The sequence below is a fragment of the Lates calcarifer genome, linkage group LG1, assembly GCF_001640805.2.
Source record: "Lates calcarifer isolate ASB-BC8 linkage group LG1, TLL_Latcal_v3, whole genome shotgun sequence".
Lineage (NCBI taxonomy): Eukaryota > Metazoa > Chordata > Actinopteri > Centropomidae > Lates > Lates calcarifer.
The window spans coordinates 8,848,892-8,871,620 of NC_066833.1; the positions used below are offsets into that span (position 1 = coordinate 8,848,892).

Genomic DNA, 22,729 nt, shown 5'->3' on the forward strand with positions numbered 1-22,729 from the left:
CAACAACACAGACTGCACAAAGAGACTAGTGGTCAAAGTTACACATCACAAATGAAGACAAAAACATGCTCTACATTCTCCTGAGAGCATCTGAAGCCTGCTTCAAATATCAGTGCTTTATTTACTGTAACTTCAGGTAGGACAGCTGTAAAAAATGCAATAACCTCTGTTTAAACAATTGTGTTTTAGATTTCTGACACATTATCACAGAGTACACACAGTTAACGACTGGCCCTGCAGACAGTGTTTGAAGATTAAAGCAGTGGTTCAGAGGTCATTACAAGGTCACAGTCCCGACCATCCTATCACAACGTTTTCAGCATTTCTTAATCATACGCTGATTAGAGATCCCTCTCTTTCTTCATTTCCCATTCATAAGCAGCTTATCACCCCTTTAATGAAACTTGTGACAAAAGACGCATGACTGTGACCTTGGGGCGTTCGACTCCTGTAGGATGATTGTGTTAATCAAGACTTTGTAAGGTGCAAATGATGTGAATCAACTTTACCATGTCCTCTGCAGAAGTATGCTAATGACTTTGTTTAGATTGATGTTGTTGGCTAAGTGGCTTGATGAATTCAAAGTCTGTTCTAATTAGAGTTAATTTGGTGCCCCACATTGACTTAATTGTGATTGCTTATTTTTGCTAATCCACCATATTATTTCCAAAGGAAACCAGTGGTCAAACTGTTGATTTGCAAAGAGAGTCATGTTTTCATTTTCCTGGAAATCACTCTGATGGTGAAAATCAACCAAAGATACAGTTAAACAACCACTAACACACACATACAGTGTTCTCCCTGAGTTTATTTCACCTCCTCCTCTTAAGTGTTCTTAACAGCTGTGCAATGAGATTATCCCTGCATGTACCTTGCAACAGTCTCCTCCAAAGTGCAATCAATTTCCTAGTGGGCCCTTGAATGAGAGTTCATAGAGGGATGATGGAGCTCCTCCTTTCATGTGCAGCTAAGGAGGCTAAGAAACTCCCAGACAGAGTGAGGAGGAGAGTGGTGAGGGCTGACATTTTTTCAAGGCATCAGCACACACTGTTCTGATTAAAGGAGGGAAGGTGTGCAGGGGTGTGTGCTTCTTTTCTAGCTCCTTGCTGCATAAAGTGGTGTCTATACTGTACATACAAATGACTGTACGTCTGTTTCTACCACACAAATCAATTAATCTGAGAGAGACCCTGTCCTTCAACCCAACATCCTGGGTTTAAACAACGTGTTTCAAGTCATTCATATAAGAAGATAAATACTAATACACTCCAGTGTGGTTTCACTGACAGACGCCTGCTCTCATTAACCAGAGCAGACAGATATAAATGGTTGATCATCAAACAATCAGAGGAAACAACAGGTGCCGTTAGCGAACAATAAAAGCTCTGGTACCTGCCTAAACATCACTGCATCCACATCCCATACAACATTAACAAGAAACTCTGCAGAGCAAATGAGGGCACTGTAGACCAAACACACACACACACACACACACACACCAACATCCTATGGTCATTTGTGTATTTATTGATGGTCTGATCTATTAGACCTTTATCACAGACGATCTCTCCTTATCTACATGCTAACAGCTGTATTTCTGCTTTATCTCTCACTTTTTATCTCCTGTTCTACTGTGAATCCAGGCACTGGAGTGATAAAGACTCTTCATGTCAATGAGATCTGCCTCCAAAGAAAACAAATACTCCAGTTTCCTACAGTCCTCCATGTAAGAGACTGTTATAGATTATTACATATCCTCCTTCACAAAGTCTGTATGTGAGTTCAAGGACAATATTCCACTGAAGAAAAGACAACAACAGAAAAGAAGCAGCTACTCCTGCTTTTAGAGCAGACAAACAGATGTGTTTTTGTCATCCTCCAGCAAATTAACCGGATGAATCTCCTCTTCTCTGCCTGTTGTCTTACAACTGTTTCTTTCATGTGGATGTTTCTTTGAGGCACGTTCGTCTCACTGTGACAGATAAAAAGGTACTCATGATACCACCTCCATTACTACGACTACTGATAACAACAACAACCACAGTCCCTCTGTATGTTGCCTTTAGTTGCTCTGATACTGTGAAGTGTTGTGGTTGCTCCTCTTTAACATTCTGAGCTCAGCTCTTCCCTTTCGCAGCCTGAGTGCTGCACTGTAAGTGCACAATTTTTCTATAGGGCCACAGGAAGTGGGCAGGCAATAGCCTAATTCACTGCAGTGCTCAATCAATGACACACAATGAATTTGCTGGGTATGCACAGTCCTCCATCATGCACAAGACAACTTCAAATGGGCTCCACGCAGCGAGGACCTGGACCACTCTTCTATCGAGGCCCAAAAAGAACAGTGTTACTTTGAGATAAAGCATTTGAAACTGCACAACTGTGTGAGAGTAAAAATCCATCTGGCTCCATTTGTTAAACACTGTGAGGCAAACAGCATGAAGACAAAGCTGGAGGCAAAAAGGCTACGCTGCAGAGAAATATTGACCCCTTTGAGAAAATCTCGCCTCACCATAGACGGTATTTAATGCTACAACTTAATGTAATGTAACCTACATCTGCAGCCTCACAGGACAAACCTCTGTGAGCGTAACAAGTATTGGATTAACAAACATTGTTCACGTGTTTGTATCAAGCCTGTAAATTCCTCCTGTGTTGTGTTGGAAAGGTCTTGAAAGACGATCGAATGCAGCGAACGGTGCTGGTAGGAGGAAACTCTGGGCTAATGCGGATTACACAGAGCCAAAAATGGAAGTGCTTAAGGATCATAGGCATTGTCATACGGCTCTATAAAGCAGCACTCAGGCAATGACACATACAACACTTCATACTGTCCTTCCAGTCGCAGTCCAATGAGACGTGTGAAAAAATGGACGTCCCAGGAACTGATCTGAGCTCCGATCACGTTACGAACCACTGCTGATGTTTGGTGTCGTAGTCGCAGCCTGGTGTTTATATTGACCATCAGCTCAGTTAACATGGCCATGAGGAAATTACAGCCTACATCTAATTTTCTGTGTGAGTGCTTTTAGTTGATTCGATCGTAGTGATGGATCGAGGACATCTGACCAGGATAAGAAAAGGACAGATTCAAAATGAGGGCAATATTACAGTTTTGAGGCGTTTAATGCTCGTCTGTGACTACACTGGAACATGTTTATAGATGCAGAGACGGTCAACGTTTAAGATAAAGGAGGAGAAAATAACCAGAGAGAGTCTGTCCTTTGTTTGGCTCCTGCAGTATAAAGACTGATGACCATGGCTGGATGTATAATTACATGTAAACCTGAGAAAATATGTCACCAATATACCTCAGACGCTCTGGTTCCCACTGCTGCAGGAAAATCTAGGGCACACGGAGCATCGTCCTTGTCTACTGAATAATCACACAACATCGGACCATTAAATTCAGACCATTCTTCTGCTCGAACACGACTAATCTTCAACCACCATCTGTTGGTATGACAGAGATGTAATATGTTTATTCCTGCAGTCAATCAGCTCAGACACAGTGCAGCCCATTACAGTGACCTGCAATGGAGACTAACCCACATTTCTGAAGTTCACTGAGAGAATGAATGTGTCTGAGTTTCTTTACACATCACAGGGACAGTGTGACATTATAACTGAACAATCCCTCTCACTGCAACTCTCAGTGTTAAAAATCAGAGTCCAGGTTTTACAGCTGACCTCTGAATATCTGGAGGAACAGACGACCTGTAGTGACACTGTAAAAAAAGACGATTCTCTGAACTAATAATAAAGATGAAAGGTTCCTGTTCACTTTAAATCTGGACTCAAGTTGTTATTTTGTGACACTACAACTGGTTAAGATATGAGTAGACTTTGGAGCAGATGCAAACTTTCTAGCTTTTTAAATAAGTGATTTAATGTCAGACACTAATTACTGTTCAAAGCAATGCAGTGTTAGACTGGTGAGTGGTTTTCTCTTTCAGGTTTCTGTATTGTATTGCTGCTACCTCATGTCACGTTGAGTTATGTTTTCAAAGCTGCAGCTCTGCAGCCAAAAGGACCACATGAATTCTGTAGAGTCAAACTATTTGGTGCAAGTCACGTCCAGGAGCACGGGGCAATAAACACTGGAGATAAAAATGATCAAGATCCCTGCTGGCATTACCTGCTGGACATCATCAAGTCCAAAAAAACCACAGGCAGACGCTGAGATAAAGGAGGTAAATCAGTGGATCGGTCGTCAGCAGCAGACTTCACCCTCTCAGCCAAAAGCAGCACAGACAAAATTAGCGAAAGATTAGAAATGAATGACGAGTGTTGGACTTTTAAGTTCAACTTTTACCAGATAAAGAGTGGACGAGGAGAGAGACGAGCTGTAACCATCCTTTATCAAAACATTAACGTTAACGGCAGCACAAAGGAATGACCCTCTCTTAGATACATTAAGAGTTCAGCAGAGACTGAATAATTTACTCTTGTGAAATCACTGGCAAATAAACCTTTGTTCAGCTCCTGTGGGAGGCTGTCAGCTGCAGATGAAATGTTGCATATCAGATGATGTTTCTGATTAATGAGAACGTTTTATCCACGACTGGAGTCAAATTTGGTGAGAAACTGAAAGAAGTCAAAGGAATCAAATCAGTGCAGAGTGACACAAGAAACAAATCTATTAAATCTACTCTAACACAGTTCAAAGTCCTCCCCAGAGGAGCGATGGCACCAGGCGTCCTCTTATCGTCCTCATCATCTGATTCTCATTAACAACACTTTGAGATGGCAGCTCATTCACACATCAATTTAAACCTCATCTCAATGCCTTCATTCAGAGGTCTATTAAAATCTCTGGAGGACAAACATTCACTTTTCCACTGAGCATAAACAAATGTACTGAGCATCCACATGAATGTGTGCAGGTGTTTTTGTATGCTGTGGTTCATCTCTTTCTGGGAGGGAGAGGCTGTTATTAAACTACCTGTTGGGGACCTTTTGGCATCATTTGCTACAGACCTACTGTAACAAATGTTGCAGAAATTAAATCTCGACAGAAGCCTAGGGATCAGGCATCTGTTGGTGTTTAGATGTATCGGTGCATGGCGGAGGTCAGAAGCTGCTGTCCCCTCTCTTAGTGAAAAGGCTTTAATGCACTATTATGGCAGATGGGTGAGTTTGTCTGCAGCTCCCTGCAGCCGTGAGGAAATGGACAGGAGCTCGCTGACCTGTCTGGGGGCGTTTGTTGAGAGAACACTTTCCTGTCTGTGCTGACTGTCTTTGGCTAACTATAATGCTTTCTCCAACGTGCCCTCACAGCACAGGCATGGGCATGAGGATGTGTAAAGTCTGAAGATATCAGGTGATGAAATCCCACAGTGTGAGGAGGGGAATATCTGTCAGCTCCTAAAATAAACCAGCTGATGAGGAAAAAAGTGAATTATCTCACCAAAATATCATTAAAACCCAGAGCACCACCTGGGCCCCGGACACGTTCCCCAACACCGTCCAAGGCTTCTCCAGGTCTGCTGATTCACAGCAGAGGGAGCGGGACAGATGGTGGTAAACACACACCAAACATCCCCTCCCCTGCATTTGGGCAGGGTCACCTCAAGACTCATGTGCATGCTGTTGTGACTGTTTACTGGCTGGTTTATTATTTTGTATTCTGCTGGTACTAACAGCTTTGTTGTCCTTCATATCTTTGTGGAATGAATCATTTCATGTGCGGGTTGTTTTAATGCAGCCGGACAGTGCGTGAAAAAAAAATAATATAAAACCATTTCATCAGATGAAATAATAAACATATACATCACTCAGTTTTTGGTTGTTTTTCATGGGAGCTTTCAAGTGTGGGAACTTTATAGTGCTGCCAAGTTAATGACCTGCACAGGGCTAAAACTGAGAAAACATGTCAAAGTCGACTTTCTGCATCTCAGGAACAGGAACAGTGAGGGATTTGTCTACAACAATGTAGCCTCTTTTATCTCTTACCATCATTTCTGGAGCAATTCTCAGAGAAAAACCTTTAAAATGAGTTTTTAAAAACATCTTAATATCACTCTCAGCGTCCAGAGTGACAGAAACAACAGTGTTCCTGTTTCAGACCTCGGAGAGAAGAAGTCCGAGGCACCGCTGTAACTAAAATAGCTAAAATTCCACGAGCTTAATGAGCACTGGTTATTTTTGCTCACCTTTTTTCCTGTTGAAGGCGCGGTTCATAGTGGAAAAAGTGTCTCTGAGGTCCCTCCTGTGTTACTGCCAATATCCCACCTGGAAAAGCAGCGGGAAGAAGAAGGGAGTTAAAAATAGCTTTGACCTCAAGACTTTGCTAAAAACAAACAGTTTTTCTTTCGGAGAATGAGGTAATGTTTATCTGTCAGAGTGTGTTCACGTTCAAGTCCCAGTCCTTCTGAGTTACAGTTGTTTCCCCCTGAGCCACATCGTACTCATCATCTGTGGAGTGTGTCCTCCTGACCTTGTAGCAGTGATAATAAAGTACTCGCTGCCCTCTCTGTTTTACAGCAGGACGTGTCTGAGACTGGTGATTTCTATCGAAGGACATTAATAATGTTGCACAGTAAAATATAACGTTGTTTACCAGCCTCTTTTACAGTCACTGGCATTATGTTCTAATCTAAAGAGAACCAGGGCTCTTTTTTTTAACAGGCCACAGAACCTGAATCCAATCCCATCACACAGAATGCTGACTTTGAACTTCACTGTTGTTACTAATAAAATGATCTCACACAGAAACTGTAGTAGCAGCAGTGTAGCCTTGATGTGCTCTGACACAGAGGCAGCTACAGTAGATCTACACTCTGCTACATTATAGAAAAAGGAATGATTTCTTTCACAAATGCAAAACGTCCACCTCCACAGCGTCTCGTAAATGTGACTCTCTGCTTTGACTGCTTTCCAGGCCCTCGCATCTATTTTCCCATGAGAGCTCTGCAATCCTGCGGACTGCAAGGACAAAGTGTCCAGGAGCAGACAGCTGTCAGCGCGCTCCACAATCAATATTCTTTACTCCTTTACTGTGGGAGAATATGCAAGACCTGCTCCATAGCAGCTATTTCAATCTTTGCCTTTGCAAACAAATTAACTTGTGACCGGGCAATTTAGAAAATGAATTGAATTTTTCCATCTCTGGCATTTTCCATTTATCAGGGGAGCTCTAAGTCATTACACATTTTTAGTGAACGGACAAACAAATCCCGCTCATGCCTAAGAACCAGACTGCCAACATGCAGTGTCCAAACAACTGCTGTAATTTAAGAGATATTTCTTCTTTATAGAAACTATGTTAGCTCTCTGCATCAACATCCACAGAGGAGCCACTGGATTGCAGTATTCATGTAAACATTTAGCTTTTTACACAACCTTCACTCGATAAAGTCTGGAGATTTTAAACAATAACTCTTTCCAAAATGATGTGAATTTGAGAACTGCTGTAGCACACTGGTATTTATCTTCTATCACGACAGCTTCACACAAACACGTGCATGGATTCCAGGTATTCATGAGTTCAAAATGATGGATCTAATAAGAACAAAGCATAAATCAATCACTGAACAGAAGCCTCATCTGAGAGGGACCTGTGGATAATCAGACCTGATCCAAACAGCAGTGGACCTGAACATGTTTATGAGAAAGAGCAGAAAGACCAGTCGTCTTCCTCCTTCTTTTCCTCCTGTGATGACGTTTACGCACCACGTGATCAGACCTCAGATCAGACTCAGATCCACTCATTATCAGATTTACTGCGTTATTGTTTTACAGCTACCACTCCTGTAGCTTTCCTCTCTTCATCAGGCTGTGTAGTTTCTGCACGATGTAAATCACACCATTCAGAAAACAGACTCATCATGTGAAAGGCTTCATCAACCCACAGTCCTCTGAGAAATCAGATAAAAAACAAGGTGCCACTATGAAATGATGGAGTCAAATATCTTTGAAGAGACAAACAAACAAAGCATCCTCTAAAAAATACACATCTGAGGCAGAGCTGCCACTAAACAGGCTCTGCAATGATCCTTCATAACTGTCTCCTTAAACTGAAAAATGAGAAGCCCGTAGCTGAACACTGTACATAATAAGGCATATAATGATATATGGCACATAACGGAGGGAGATGTCGTTTGCAGACATGAGTACAGTGTGTGTGTGGGTTCTCACTGTAAGGGGATATTTTGCTGCAACACAGGCTCTGGAAAAGGCTGGAGAAATTTTAAATGGAACAAGCTTCAGGGTGGGGACTGGGACATTCCTCAGTCTGCCAAAACAGAATATCTCTGCTGCTGAAGGAAAAAAAACACACACACAACTTACAGGTCTAACATGCTGCTGCTGAGAGCCCTGCATGAGCAGATGAAGGACAGAGTCATGTTTACAGACAGAGTGGATTCTGCAGATCTCAGCACCAAACTACTCTGCAGTATCTGGACTGCCAGATGAAGACCTTGGCAGTGGTGGCCTTGGTCACATTTAATAGAAGCTACTTTTTGGATTTAAGAGCACTGTTGCTTTCATCCTCAAAGTAATTAAGATTTTTTTTTTTTTGCTATGAAAGAGCACAGAATTAGCAGCTTCCTTTAAAAGGTTCCTGGTGTTTTATAAAGAGTCATAATGTTCAGTTTTCTTTATCAAATCCAAAGAGAGAGGAGCGTCAGTGTGGATTTTTTGTGACAGCCTGTCTTCATTTCCATCATGAACATTAACAACAAGCAGCACTCCTGAGGTGTGTTACACCTGAGACAAACAGACCTACATTCATTTTTTCAAAGCTAAGCTCCTGCTGGAGCTGCAGTGTTTGGAAAAAGCACTACCAGGCATGTTTGACAGCTGGAATTCTCCTGAGTAAAACAGGTGACAAAAAATAAACAACTGGGAATTGATCAGAGTTTTTTTCCTTCTTTTTCTTAATTGGCCCCAGTGTTTATCCTGGGTATTCATCAGAACATCCTTAAAAACACCATTAAGAGCTTTAAGTTCTTAAAGCGAAGCCTGGCAGCCACGGTGGAAAGGTCTGGCAGCACACAGAGTCTGGCTACCTCTGTTTGTTTGTGGCACACTGTGATGTAATGCAACGCCTCACCTGACACCTGGCTGTGATGTCACTCACTCTGACTGACAGCTGCAGTGTTCGGCCTGGTTTAATAGCTGCCTGTATGGTGATTCAACAGCCCCCCCCCACCCCCCCGGAGAACTCCCGACCCCGAGACACACACACACACACACACACACACACACAGAGACTTTACACTGAGCTGCAAACTTCCTCAGTCTCCTTTCGATGTTTACCAGCTGCAGTGGGAGCTCAGTGTGTGAGTGTGTGAAAACCAGCACTCATGCAGCAGAGTATTAGAAATGCTCCAACATCATTAGGTCTCATCACAAACACAAGTGGACACACAAACCATAATTACATGGTGATTAAAAGCAGTCACAGTGCACGAACACTGAACAAGATCCTGAACACCGTCTGAAACGAACCTCCTCCATTTACATAACGCACAGTCTGAATTGTGTTTCTGAGCTTTTTAGTAAAAACAGTGGAAAATATGAGCGAGCGCTTCACTTACTTAAAATATCATCCTCCAAAATGCACAGCAGTAACCACGTCCAGGCTCTGACAATTCACCTTCAGTGACTCAAACATTTGGTATTTAGCTTGGGAAAGACTCTTTCTGGAAATGAGCGCGACCTACTTTGACCCTGTGAAGTCGTCTCCTAATCCCCAACAACAATCACAAAAAGAAAGAAAAAGAAAAAGAAAAAGGATCCACATGCAGAAGTCTGATAAAAGTTACTGTTAAAAAAAACAAAAGAAAGAAGGAAAGAAGGCAAAGTTAAGGTCCCATTTATAAATGCCTCTCAGCCACACACTAATCTGACCCATATGCACTAAAAAGGCAGCGAGCTTTTAACGTGGGGTAGAGGCAGCTGAATGCGCTGTGGTCCCAACATAATGCCTCAGAAAAGAAAATCAACAAAGATCCTTTGTTTTCTTCACTTTGCTTTCACCACAGCTCTCAGGAATCTCTCTGGATAAGCGCAGCACAAAACACATCGCAGCTACAATCTGTTTATGAATTTAGTCCCAGAATTCCTCGGCTGAATTAAACCGTGGTGTCTTGGTGTCTAATCTAAAAGCCAGGCTTGCTCTCTCACAGCCTGGCAACTTTAACTCCTGTGGATCAAATGCAGCACCCTGACGTTCTTTATCAAGGAAAAGCACCGCTACCCTTCACAGGGAGAGGAAGAAAATAAATAAAAGATCCACGGAGAGAAGCATGCAGACAACAACAGAGCTGAGATAAAAGCTACTTACTTGCCTTCAAACTGGGGAGGAATAGTGAAGAGGAAGTTCCAGCAGATCTTAATAGTTTTCAGCTGTGGGCCAGATGGTCGTACACTAAGGACTGCAGCGAGCAGAGATGATGGGGTTTGCAAACTCAACAAGAAGCTTTTGCCTCAGACACATGATACTTGACATTCAAACCCGACTTCCTCCGCCCACAGTTTGTCCAAAACGGATTCTTTTGGAGTTTGCATGTGCAAAAAAAGAGAGACCCCTTTCGACAGGAACCGTTCGACTGTGTGCTCTGTGGCATACCAGAGACGACCTATAAAAACCAACATGCCAGAGGTCGCAGTCTGACCCTTCTGCTGCAGTATGTGATTCATCATCACACTGGCAACAGCCTTAGGTCAACATCTTGACATCAATCAAACCAGCAGTATGGCCAAAACAATATGAAGGAAAAAGTCACTCTACCTCTCCAACACAAAGCCTCTCTGTGAGATTATGTCAACTTAATAACAGTGGAGGCTGAAAGTGTGCTGCGCCACTTTAAAATCAGACACTCGATGGTCCTTTTTAACCACACAGGGATGAACTGTGTGGGACACCGTCAGAGAGAGGAGAGGAGCGGAGGCCAACACAAAAAGCATCATGTTGTAACTGTCAAACACCTAGAGACCAATTACTCTGCTGACTGACAGCAGGGCAAAGAGCAGGGGGGGTGTTTTTTATATCTCCACATTTAAAACTTGATGTAAATGTTTTCTCTCTGGGGTCTAATCAGGAAACTGTGTGTCTGACTCCACATCCTTCACAGCCCTGAGAGCGACTCAGTGAGGTACAAAAGAAGAGTATATAGGTTTTAACAGAGAAGACAACACAGCAGAACACATCTGGGATGAAAAGGAAGTTTAGATAAACTCTGACGGATCACATGTCTTCTTAAAAACGCCAGAGATGCACAGCTGTCGGTGCTCGAGAGCTAAAGTGGAATTTTAAATATTGGGCCTTAGTGGGTTTCCCAACAATGGAGACATTCATCCAAATATAATAAGCATACTTTGGACCTACATGAATTCATTAGCATTAACGCTGACGAATGCCAAGTGGGTTTTGTACGAGAGCTTCAAGGACCTGCAGTAAAACGCAGTGTCTGTGAAATAGCACCTGAGGAAAAAAAAAGCTTTGACATCATTAAAAAAAAGGTAAAGAAGACAAATCAAAGGTCACAAACATTTGTCAGCCAGTTTACAAAGGTCAGTCAAAGCAGAGGAGGGCATGTCCCGTTCTTTTCAAAGTATCTGGTTGGAGATTGAGCTGGGTCAGGACCTTGGGTGGCGGCGTGCTCCTGCTGGCCAGCAGGACTTTGGTTTCTGCCTGAGACAGCATTTATAACAGGGAGGAACTCAGGACTCGGGGCTGTTCTGTTCACACTTTATTTTTCTAGGGTTTTTCTTTGCTCGGCCCTGCATCATTTCATGTTTGCGTCTTGTATGAACAGCTGTGGTGGGGTAAGGGAAGTGGCCGGCCCAGACACTTTCCGGGAAAGTGGGGCCCTTCATGCTACACACACACACACACACACACACGGATAAAACTGAGTAAAAAAAGTGAAGTTAAAAAAGCTTCATTACACAGATGAAGTGGAAAAATTAAAGCGACATATTTCTTGTTTACTTACTTCTCTGAGTATAAACAGAGAAATCTACATGTGTGCGTGCCTCTACTACAGAGCACAGGGATGAATCTCGGCCATTTTCTGAGACAAAGACGTTCAAAACAACAGTAAAGAAGCAAAACTGACACAACAACTCAAACGCAACTAGGTCAACAGTTGAAAACAATACCAATGAGTCATCTTTTCAGACTTTGTTCAGTAACTAGGCTATAGCTACATGCTTTTTTCTCCTTATTTCATGTTCAGTAGTAAAATGTACAAGGAAGAAAATCAAGTTGGACAATATAGTACAAAATAACACAAATACACTTCAGATTTAACACAGCTTCATCCTGCTCCCGACGCTTTCAGCGCTGCTGTTTACAGTTCCTCTGGTTTACTGATTTATACAAGTTCAGAGTCCAATTATTTCACTCCTCACTTGGGATATGTGTGTGTGTGTGTGTGTGTGTGTGTGTGGGAGTGTAGAGTGGGTGGAGAAACAGGAATGTGCATCTCAATGAGAAGCATCTCAGAGGATTTTCATTGAGCTCTGCAGCCTCTCCATGATTTGTGTTGTGTCTGAGCAGTAATGCAGAGCAGCGACGTGTGATGCCTGCAGTGTATTTTCCGTCAGTGTGGCGACTAAACGTCCACTGCACCGCTCGCCGTGCCAGAAATTAGAGTGAAAGCGGTGCGTTTCCGTCCACCACTACTGTACGTTGCACAAGCTCAACAACATTAAGTCAAGTAAATGCTGTTTGGAGATGATTTATGTCCAACCTGCCTTTGATTTGAAGCCTAATAAAGCAGGAAGAAAATGAGACCAGATTTAAGGCTAAGACCTTGAAAAGAAGAGGAAAGAAAATACTGAGAAAATAACAGGTCAATAACCTGAACCCTGCAGCTCCTAAAACTCTTTTTGATTCCTTTTGTTGGTGAAACCAAACTTTAAGACCTTCAGCAGCACTGTCCTCTGACACAGACTCAACATAAGGCAAAACCAACTATTGTAATCCCTGAATAAGTGTTCTTACAAAACAAAAGGCAGGATTTTGTAACCAACTACAAATCACATGCAGCAACACAGAGTAATGTACTAATATGAAACAGAACAGTCTATGGCCAGTCTATCAGCTCTGAGGCTCTGCTTAGCACTAAACACAAAGTGCAGCTGAGGCTGATGGGAAAGCCATTAGTCAATCAATCCATCCAATAGCTGTTGATCAGTTTCACTAAAAACCACGCTGGTGTCCCAAGAAGTAAAGTCAGATTCATCCTCTGGGCACCATGAGTGTAATGAGTCTGGACCAAAGTCATGTACAAACCAACTGAGGAACACTCGACTCCCTGGATCCACGCTGCTAAAAACTAAAAACTAACGTAAACAGTGATGCTTTATTCAGCCTATAAATCACTGCAGGACAAACCCAGGGTAAGGTAAATGAGTAATATGTAATAGATTTATATCAACATCATATCATATCTGCTATGATTCTCTATTCACCAAGTTTACCCGTGTTCCCCTGAGCAACTGCAGTAGAAAAATACGGTCTGTGTACTCTACTGTAGCAGCCCACAGGCTCTGTGGAAGTGTTGACTTTACAGCAGTGAATGATATTCATTAGTGTTTACTACAGTCACCTAAGCTTTATGTGCAAACAACAGACTGCTGACATTACATCTCTATACAGAAGATAATAGATTCATAACTACAGAAGCAACCCACTGCTGTGATCTGTGGCTTCCTCTCAGTTTCCAGTAACTTTGATTTTCATTATCAGTTCATCTGCTAATTATTTTCCTGATTAACTGATCACAGTTAAGCGACAGCTTCACTCTCTCTGTTAATATACTGATAAATACATAGAGAGACCCAGCAGTCATTTGATGTCTACAGCTGCTCCAGGAAGTGCCTGCAGTACCTCCAAGTGGCCACAAGATGGCCTACAACAACTACTGACTGCATTGAAGTGATTGGGAGAACAACTTGTTGTTTTCCTGAAATACAAAGTCCAGAGAAAGTTTCTACAAGACATTAGAATCTCAGTTAATGCTTCATAGCCCAGAATCAAGACCTGAACATTCAATCAAGCTGGATATTAAATATTTACTGACCAAAACATGACTTTTAGGATTGGATACCTACAGCTACAGCTACGAGGCTAATGTGAGGTAATACAGGTCACCCAAGGAGTTGTCATAAAGTCTCAGAATCTACACAGTGAAGTTCTTGTAAACACACTGACATTTGATTTAAAACTGCTGAACTATTCAGTAATAAATATTCAGTGTTCAGTAAGGCTGAACAGTTTATCAGGATATTATGGAAATCACAGGAGCTGCGATGTTTTGATGATGCTAAGATGTGTCACAACAGACCATTATAAATGAAGCATTGTGGTGTTACAGAGATGGTTCCAAAAATTCACACTAAAATCCTGACTCACATCACAGCAATCACAATACCTGTCAAAATAATTGCAATATGATTTTTTTTAAATCTTACTTTTTTGCACTATTGTTCAGCCTTAGTATTCAGTCTTGGGATTTTGTTGATGCCTGTTTTTAATAGTTTTTTCTCCCCACAGTAAAGGGTGAAATCTGTGGGGTGCCCATGAAATTGTAAACATCTACCTGTAAACTCTGTCTGATGCAGTTAGTCACTGGCAACAGCAAACCTCAAAGCTCATTAACATTCATTCATTCAAAAAAGAAAAAAGAGGAACAACTCACACTGGAATCAATTTACCAGCAAACTGTACAACAGGAAAACTCAATAGGTCATGAACTCGATCCTTTTTTGCTGATTCCACACTTGGAAGCTAATTAAAAGAGACAAGCCATGCACTATCACGTTGTACAAGGTTAAAGCAGGAGGGTGTCTACTGTTAGTGTTCTTCTTGTCACTGCAGAGCTACACACTTGTTCTAGACAGCTCAAAAGGTCATGTTATGTCTGCTGTTATGCTGTAATATTGTGAATAAATTAACTTTTATTCCACTGTTTTTTTAATTTGCCTGTTGTCTCCCTGCAGCAGAAACGTGGAGAAGATAAATCTTCACCTGTGCTGATATGAGACACAAAAGGAGCTCATCTGCCTCTAAAGCTGCCACCAGTCATTTGGTTCAAAGCTGATTTATTCTGTATCATTAAGTAAGCAGAGATGTGAAACCTGACTAAACACTTATCTGTAGAAGATTAATGTCCTGCATTAATTAACTGTAACAACCTGATTTTTTAACCATTAGTTGGAAATTTGGTTAAAGCTACAGTTAACGCTGTGCTGTTACCTGCTCAGAACCAACCATCAGACCAGTTTATCACTAGCTTATGAACACAGTGGAACATTAAGCAGCTTAAGAGACAGATATTTTCTACTAGCACTGAACAATTAACTGAAATATTATCAAAATCAAAATATAGCCAAGTGTAATATCTGAACTGCAGGGGTTAGATAGAACAGAAAGGTGATAATTATGTGCAATGTTATGTTTTTAGCTTGTTGTGCTGCCCCCATGTGGTAAGAAAAAAAATGACTGTCCAACTAATGATCCTTTGTATGTAAAAGTCAATAAACTCATCAGTCTTTTTTCTCCCTGAGAGCCTTTTCAGCCACTGTATTTCTAAAACTTTATGCTAAAAAACACATGCAAACACAAACAAAGTGAGAAAACATCTTCACCAGTTTCACAACACAGGCACAGCAGAGAGGAAAAACACAAACACGTACAGAAACGAGCTGCAAATAAAGGAAACAAAACCAAAATGCTGCAAATAGCATAGACTGCACAGAAATGTTTCCAGGGATGTTAAAAAGTGATGAACGCAGCCGGGACATTATTGTTGTTGTAGTTGCCATGGTGACCCGTCAAGTCAGAGAAACTGTACGTCAGCATTGTTGGGAAATGATTATTCAAGTTTATTAAAACAATCTGATTCAGATATCAGTCTGGATATCTGCTGTTCCTTCTGCTGCCAGTTCTGCAGCTCGGTTGGCTGTGCCGTTGTTTTCTGTATGTGCAGCATGTTGTGCCTGTGCTGTCAGGTTGCTGAAGATGTTAATTTGCATGCATTTTTGTAGGCTGCAGTGTGTTGAGCTCTCAGAGCATGGTGCAGAAGCCATTTCACTCCCTGCTGTGATGATAGCACAGATGATAATACAGGTCTTAATGGGGTAATCGGGGCAGTTAATGTTTTTATTTATTTATTTTGGTTTAAATGTCAAATTGCTGCGAGCCGCTGTACGTGTTAGCTGTAGCTCAACACATCTCACATCAGATCAGAAATAAATGCTGCTTTGTTCAACAGAGTGATATTCAAGTGTGAGCAGCGTTACTGACCTCAGGTGCAGCAACGCAGACAGCTCAGCTTTTTCTTACTGTAAAGTTTTCCACAGCTTTTCGGCAGCCATCAACCTTCTTAGATAAATCTTCTATGCAGAGGAGAACGTGTTTTTGTAGCCACTGTAGTGTTTCCAGATACACCGAGGTCTTCTGAATTCACATCATATTTTCATCAAATCCTCCCACATTTCATTTGAGTCAATAGATCAGAAACTTGGAGGCACGTCTGACAGTTCAAGGCCTGTGCAGTTTGTGCTTGTTGCCTGAGTCGATTTGTATGGAGCTACAGACAGAGACAGAAATATGTAGCTACAACCACTAAGTTGACTCAAATCCTGAAATTACCTTAGAGGCTAAGAGATTTACTCAGAACACATTCTCTGACTTTTCAAACATCAATACTTGGTGATGTTTTCTGGGAAATCTACAACAGAAAAAACTCTGCAGGCAGCAGTGGTCATTTCAGCCGACCAAACTGATGGTTAACGGCTAAAATCAGAATCCTGAATGGGAGGGATTCATATTGTTTCTGGGACGGGCCTGTATTCTGAGTTACAACATAAAACATTATTTCTGATTCCACTGAGAGACTGTGTATAAAACAGATTTACTTCAGTAATTCACAGATCAATTTATTTGTAATTAGCTAAAACCAATCATCACTTCAAAGAAAGCAAACCTGGTTTAGACATTGACAACAGGATGGAACCAACCATAAACACTTCAAACCCGTCTGGAGTCCATCCAGTCGCAGACGACTGGAAAAGTGCTCGTCTGATACTTTGACCAGTATTTCTGTAACAGATTTGTGTAGGGACTTAGTTTAAAAACTGTCCTGCTGCACTCTGTTCTGCCTTCACAGCCAGCTGTTGTTTGTGACTATAATCCTTCCAGGGGCTTTGTAATCCATCATGGAGACTGGTGTTATTTTTGGTATTTCAGGAAGAAAATAAAATCAATAAATCTGTGTTTTATGTCCTTATCTATCTATTATTTACAATCAAAACAACCTCTGCTGAGTTCTGATGAATGAAATTCACGGCGACCACACTGACTATATAAACCAATCATAAGCTGTGTTGTTGAACTGTGTGCAAAGTTTATCCAATGAGAGTCACAAAATGGCGGATGGCTGATTTACAGACTGGAGAGGTCTGTGCTGTGTCCTTCACCTGTAGAAATCCAGAGCAGCATGAACTCACTCCTCAGAGGTGAAATGATGTGTCAGGACTGTTTGGATGTAGAAGTTTTGGAGATAGTGTTGACCAGAGCAGCAGAGCACTGACAGAAGTGACCAGGACTCCAGAGGGTTAAAGACCTTTTTTCCATCTCAGTTCTCAATTCCTAAAAGACTCAATCTAGTCATTTTTCACAAGCTTTGAATGCTAACAATAACTACACGTTCACTTCATTGTTCACAGAGGAAATGCAGTCATTCATGGGCAAAGCTACTTTGAGGATATATGCATTTCATGCTAATTACACCTTTGACTTTTCTAGCGTCAGACCCTTAAGGCTAATGAGTGTAATGTTCTAAACACCAACACAGAGCTGAAATCAATTATCCCTCCAAATTACATTAAAGTCTGACCCTTTCTCATGTTGCCCCCTTTTAAGCCGATTAGCTTATCTCTGAAACGGTGGGACTGAGTCCAAAGATGCTTCATGCCTCCAGGTTTCTGCTGAAATCACTGCAGAGGTGACTCAGATTTTACTCAAGATCCCAGTGTTGGATCAATGAACTGCCACAGCCACTGGTCCAAACCTGATCTTACAGTGTGTGTACACAGACTACATGCAGACAGGACACGTGTGTTGTCATATAGATACAATCACACACATGTACACAGACAGATCCATCCTCAGAGCGTTTTTCAGTGAATAGGATAGCGCTGTGTAGAAAGTGTTCCAGGTCATGTTGTACAGGAGGAAGATCAGTCCTGTTTGCACTACACCTGCGATCTGAAGCAATAATAACTCCAGAGGATCTCAACAAGGGAGCAGCAGGTCACAGAAAATTATACTGCACTTAATAATTTATGCTTTACTGTACAAGAGAGGATACAGTCCGTATAACCAGCTAATCTCCAAACAACCAGCCGTGTACAGACGGTACACAGGGGGCGCGGTACAGACGACTTCACCTGAAGAATGTGCACATTTAGTACAAAGACAAAAAGCAATCTGCAAACACTTGCTCTAATAAACAAACTCATCAGGTGTGGAGAGAAAGCAGCCACATCATGATGAGTGCTGATGTCCGTCTTCAGGGTGGAAAGCAACAGAAGAAATAAGGAGCAGTGAAAAAAAAACCTGTACGAGCCACATTCAAAGCCCACAGGTGAAGGACGTTTCCACGTCGTCTTAACAACATCTTTGTCACAACCTTCGATGTAAACATGCTGCCTTTAGAGACATGCTCATGGTGTTTCACAGGGAACCAGACATGTTGTGACATATATGGATGTTGTTTGCAGATTCAGTGGGAGGCAGTTTGGTATAAAAACACACTGGTGGCAACATCACACTTTAGCCTCGAGTGTCTGTCCTTGGTATTCTCTGCTAAATGACAGAGGTCTTCAGAATATGTGAGGCAAGTCTGAAATTTTCACAGAAAGCAGCACCTTGGTGGATCCTTCAGGTGGTTTTCTGACTGGAAGTGATCAGGACGGTAAAAATATCTCTTGAATGCTTCATGTGAAAAATGTCTCTGCCTGTTCTGACTCTAACATTTTCACCATGTGCACTAGAATCACAGACAGAGTGTGTCCATCTTTTCATGGTTACATGTTGTAAACTAGTATTTCTTCATCGTTTACTAAAGGTCTGTACTTTCATTTCATGTTCAGAAAGTTGTGGACAGAGGTTAAAGTACTGCCAGTTGAAATTATGGCTACTTCTGCTTGAGTACATAACTATTAAAATGTATGACACTTGGTGCTGCAATCTGCAGTGCTTAGGTGTTTTAATTTTTCTTGATAGCAGTCATTAAGGATTCAAACTGTGAAAAAACTTGTTGAAGAGAGTACCTGAAAGCTGATGAATCTTTTCCCAAAACAATTTTTTTAAGAAAATGAGAAAAATCTGTCTTAAGTGTTACAACCTCACAGAATCCAGAGAATCTGTCACCAAAATCCAATGAAAAGAAATATTAAAATGAAGCACAGCAGCCTTTTCTAACAGTATATCCACCAAGATGCTGCTGCTGCTGCTGCTGCTGTAGCTTTCTGTCAGTCCCATCACATGTGTGATAGGACTTGGTTTAGCCTCATTATCTTCATGACACACAGAATTGAGAAACCTGCAGGAGCGATTTCTTGGCAAACTGCAGCTGAGCAGCTTCCTGGAGGCTTGTCCTCCCACTGATACTGCAGAAACCTGCAGTCTCTGACCGTATCTGACGATCCAGACCACAGCTGCACAGAGGTATTTGGTGGATGGGTGTACAAGCAGTCCTGAAAAACACCTCCCCCTAAAACCACAGTGTGTTTTTATGTTTCTGTAGCAGCGTGAGTCGTATAAATTCCGTCTGCTTTGGAGGCGCTGGTGGGTGCACTTTTGAACATTTCTGGACAAAGCCAAGCTCTCTGTTTGCCCCTGCTCCCAGTCTGAACCACATCCTGACTCCAGCTCTGGAAACAGCTGACCGAGCACAGCGGGTCTGGGGGGGCACGGCAGCGCCTCCAAAGTGTTTAGATAAATATTGTGCAGATCCGTCAAGGGCCATCATGGAGAGCTGTGGTGAGCGGATGCTTACGCTGCATCCCAGACAGCAACAAGTACGCCCTCTGCCTTCTCAAAACCAACACGGGCAAATCATCTCTTCTTTAATCTCTCTGTAACACACCACTCCTGACTCTCCATGACTCCTCCAGTGAAATGAGCTCCATGTTGTAGGAGAGGAAAAAAAGACAGAAAACAATGCTGTGTAATGATAGCATGTAGCCATTACATTTGCTGTATTAGCCTCAGGGTTGTGGATAGGTTTCACAGAGAATAAAAATGGAGTTTTAACTGATGTGACACACTCATAAATCTTAAAGACGGATTTCAACGGCCCATTTATGACCCAAATCTACCTCAATAATTTACCTCTAATCTACAGCCCTGTTTCTGCATGATAAGACATTCCCCAGCTTCGACATAAAACCTGGCCAAAGTCATTTACACACAGCCATATTTTACTGTCAGCAGTTGTTTTAAATGTATGGATCACACTGGAGAGTGTGGTGAGCTCTGTTTTCAAATTATATATGAGAAGATCATGTTTACTCTCACTGACACCCGTAAGAAGGAGACAAGGGCCGAGAGGTCCACAGCAGCAGAGGTGATGATAAAAGACCAAACTGTCCTCTTTTAAATGGTGAACAAGGTGTCTGCCATTCTCTACAACACTGCCATTCTCCATGCAAGGAAGCTTCAGCTTTACAACATGTCACTCTCTATCACTCTGTCCTCACTGTGCCTCAAACTGAAGAGGACGTACAGTACTCTCTAGTCTGGACTTTTACCTGACAAAAGCTATGAAGTGGGTGATGAAGAGTGAGGAAGCTAGGCTCTAAAAGGGTCTGTGATATGTGATGTTTTTCTTTTATTAACTTATATATCTATCCATATACATATCTGTTCATCATCTTTAAAAACAATGCAATCAAAAAAATGCATCAAGATGGATGAAATTAGTGATAAACAATGAAACTATTATAATAAACTTAAAATATGTGCTAAAACAGCACAACAGCTGAATGTGGTACTGACAGCTCACAGCAGCTGGTTGACATAATAACACAGCAGCCTTTAGCAGGCAGGTTTTTCCAGATGAACAACAGGCGGAAATAGTGACTGTCAGAGCAGACGACGGCAAGATTTGTCACCGCAAAGAAATGCCAACACATCTTAGGCCTAAACACAGTCTGAGATGACTGAACCTGAGCTCCAAGTCAGAGCTGCTCTGCTGTCGTGGACAGGGGAAGGTAGCTGTCCAACATCATGATCCACAGGGGGACAACTATGCAATGCTGCAGAGATACTGTTTATACCAGCAGAGCCAAATGAAAAAGCAGTGTCAATGCAAGATGCCGTGTGTGTAAAAGTGAGGTAATTCTGCTTTTCTAATTTCTATTCATTGTTTATTTTAATTTTAAAATGTGTCTGGAAATCTGATTTGAAACAGGCCCGTATTATTTTACTTACTTCTGATATTAATACAGCATCATATGTAACGTGTGTAGATGAATACATGGAGGTTTCATTTGGGAACCACTGGCTGAGTGTAAACAGACGTGTCTGATTTTATGCTGTAATATTTACCAGTGCTGTATGAATCGTTAAAAGAAGAAAGCAGAAATGTCACTGCTACGCTATAAATCCATTTTCTAAGATCAACAGAACGACATCAAAATGTCAGCTCGGTCCTGCGTATGTTCGATCACAGGGTAAAGGAACCCTGACGAGAACACACACAGCTTCATCATGTGTCTGTGTGTGCAACCGTGTCCCATTTACTGTCCTCTGTTCAGCAATCACAGTGATATTCAGCGATCAGGCCGACAAACAAGTGCTTCACTGATAATGATAGCGTTACATAATGATAGCACAGCTTCTTAAAGCAGCAGACAGGCAGTCTTACGGTTACTGTGGACTCGCTGGTGATGTTCAGGTTTCTTTGTTGTGCCTCACTCATCTACACGCTGACAGGTGCTCATTAGTGCTGCATGTTCTGTGGGCAGAGAACGAGAAAAGAATAATTAGGAATCAAGTTTTTAGACACGAACGAGCGACGCTGCAACTTCTTAGGCACTTTACCACAGTTATTAATTTCACGTCACAGACACATAATGAAAAACTATTTCTGCTTTTCTGTGTTTACACCATCTGAGGGAAACTGAGATGTTTCTCTGCTGAATTATGTCAAAGCTCAGACTGACAAGCAGAAGACGGATGAGCCTGAAGTTACAAAGCGATGCACACACCCTGTCAATCCTGTCAATGCCATTAAAGAGTACACAAGTGTGTAGATCAGACAACACAAAGAAGAAATGGCTGGGGACACAAAGAGCAGGTCTGAATAAATACATATGAATAAACAGATGAAAGAACCATCAGAGAGCAGATTAGATTACAGTTATTATTTCAGTGGATGACTGAGGTGCTGACTCGGCTCTTTCCACTGGTTGCACATGAGAGATGTTTTTTTATTCAAGCACCAACAGCTTTACCTTCTGTCCAATACTATAAAGCATTTTTATTCATTTAAGCTATTAAACTCAGAGCAGAGTGTCAGCTGAGGAGATCTGTGAGCTGTCAGTGTTTATTCATGGTTTAAAGAAAGCAAACAAACACACTGATCAATCACTCTCAAAAACGCAATGTTGGGAGAAAAAAAAAATCTATGATGTGCCTTTCTGGTAAATGTGAAATCAAAAGCTGTGAGACAGCTGGACCCAAGCTCTCAGATGA

At 41.8% G+C, this 22,729-nt stretch overlaps 1 protein-coding gene across 5 annotated transcripts in view; it reads right to left on the reverse strand.

Moving 5' to 3' along the window:
* The window catches only part of gulp1a (GULP PTB domain containing engulfment adaptor 1a), a 35,327-nt gene extending 13,336 nt beyond the window's left edge, over positions 1-21,991 (reverse strand). For 2 of the 5 annotated variants that reach the window (XM_018683196.2, XM_018683187.2), the window contains exons 1-2: positions 21,900-21,991; positions 6,156-6,234 (exon numbers count right to left, since the gene is read on the reverse strand). In XM_018683196.2, coding sequence (XP_018538712.1) covers positions 6,156-6,183 — 28 coding nt within the window. In that variant the 5' untranslated portion in view covers positions 6,184-6,234; positions 21,900-21,991. Of the gene's footprint in view, positions 1-6,155; positions 6,235-9,545; positions 10,210-10,294; positions 10,454-21,899 lie in introns of those variants that run through there. The other 3 variants (XM_018683191.2, XM_018683190.2, XM_018683192.2) reach the window with 3 other exon arrangements.
* Positions 21,992-22,729: the final 738 nt, after the last annotated feature.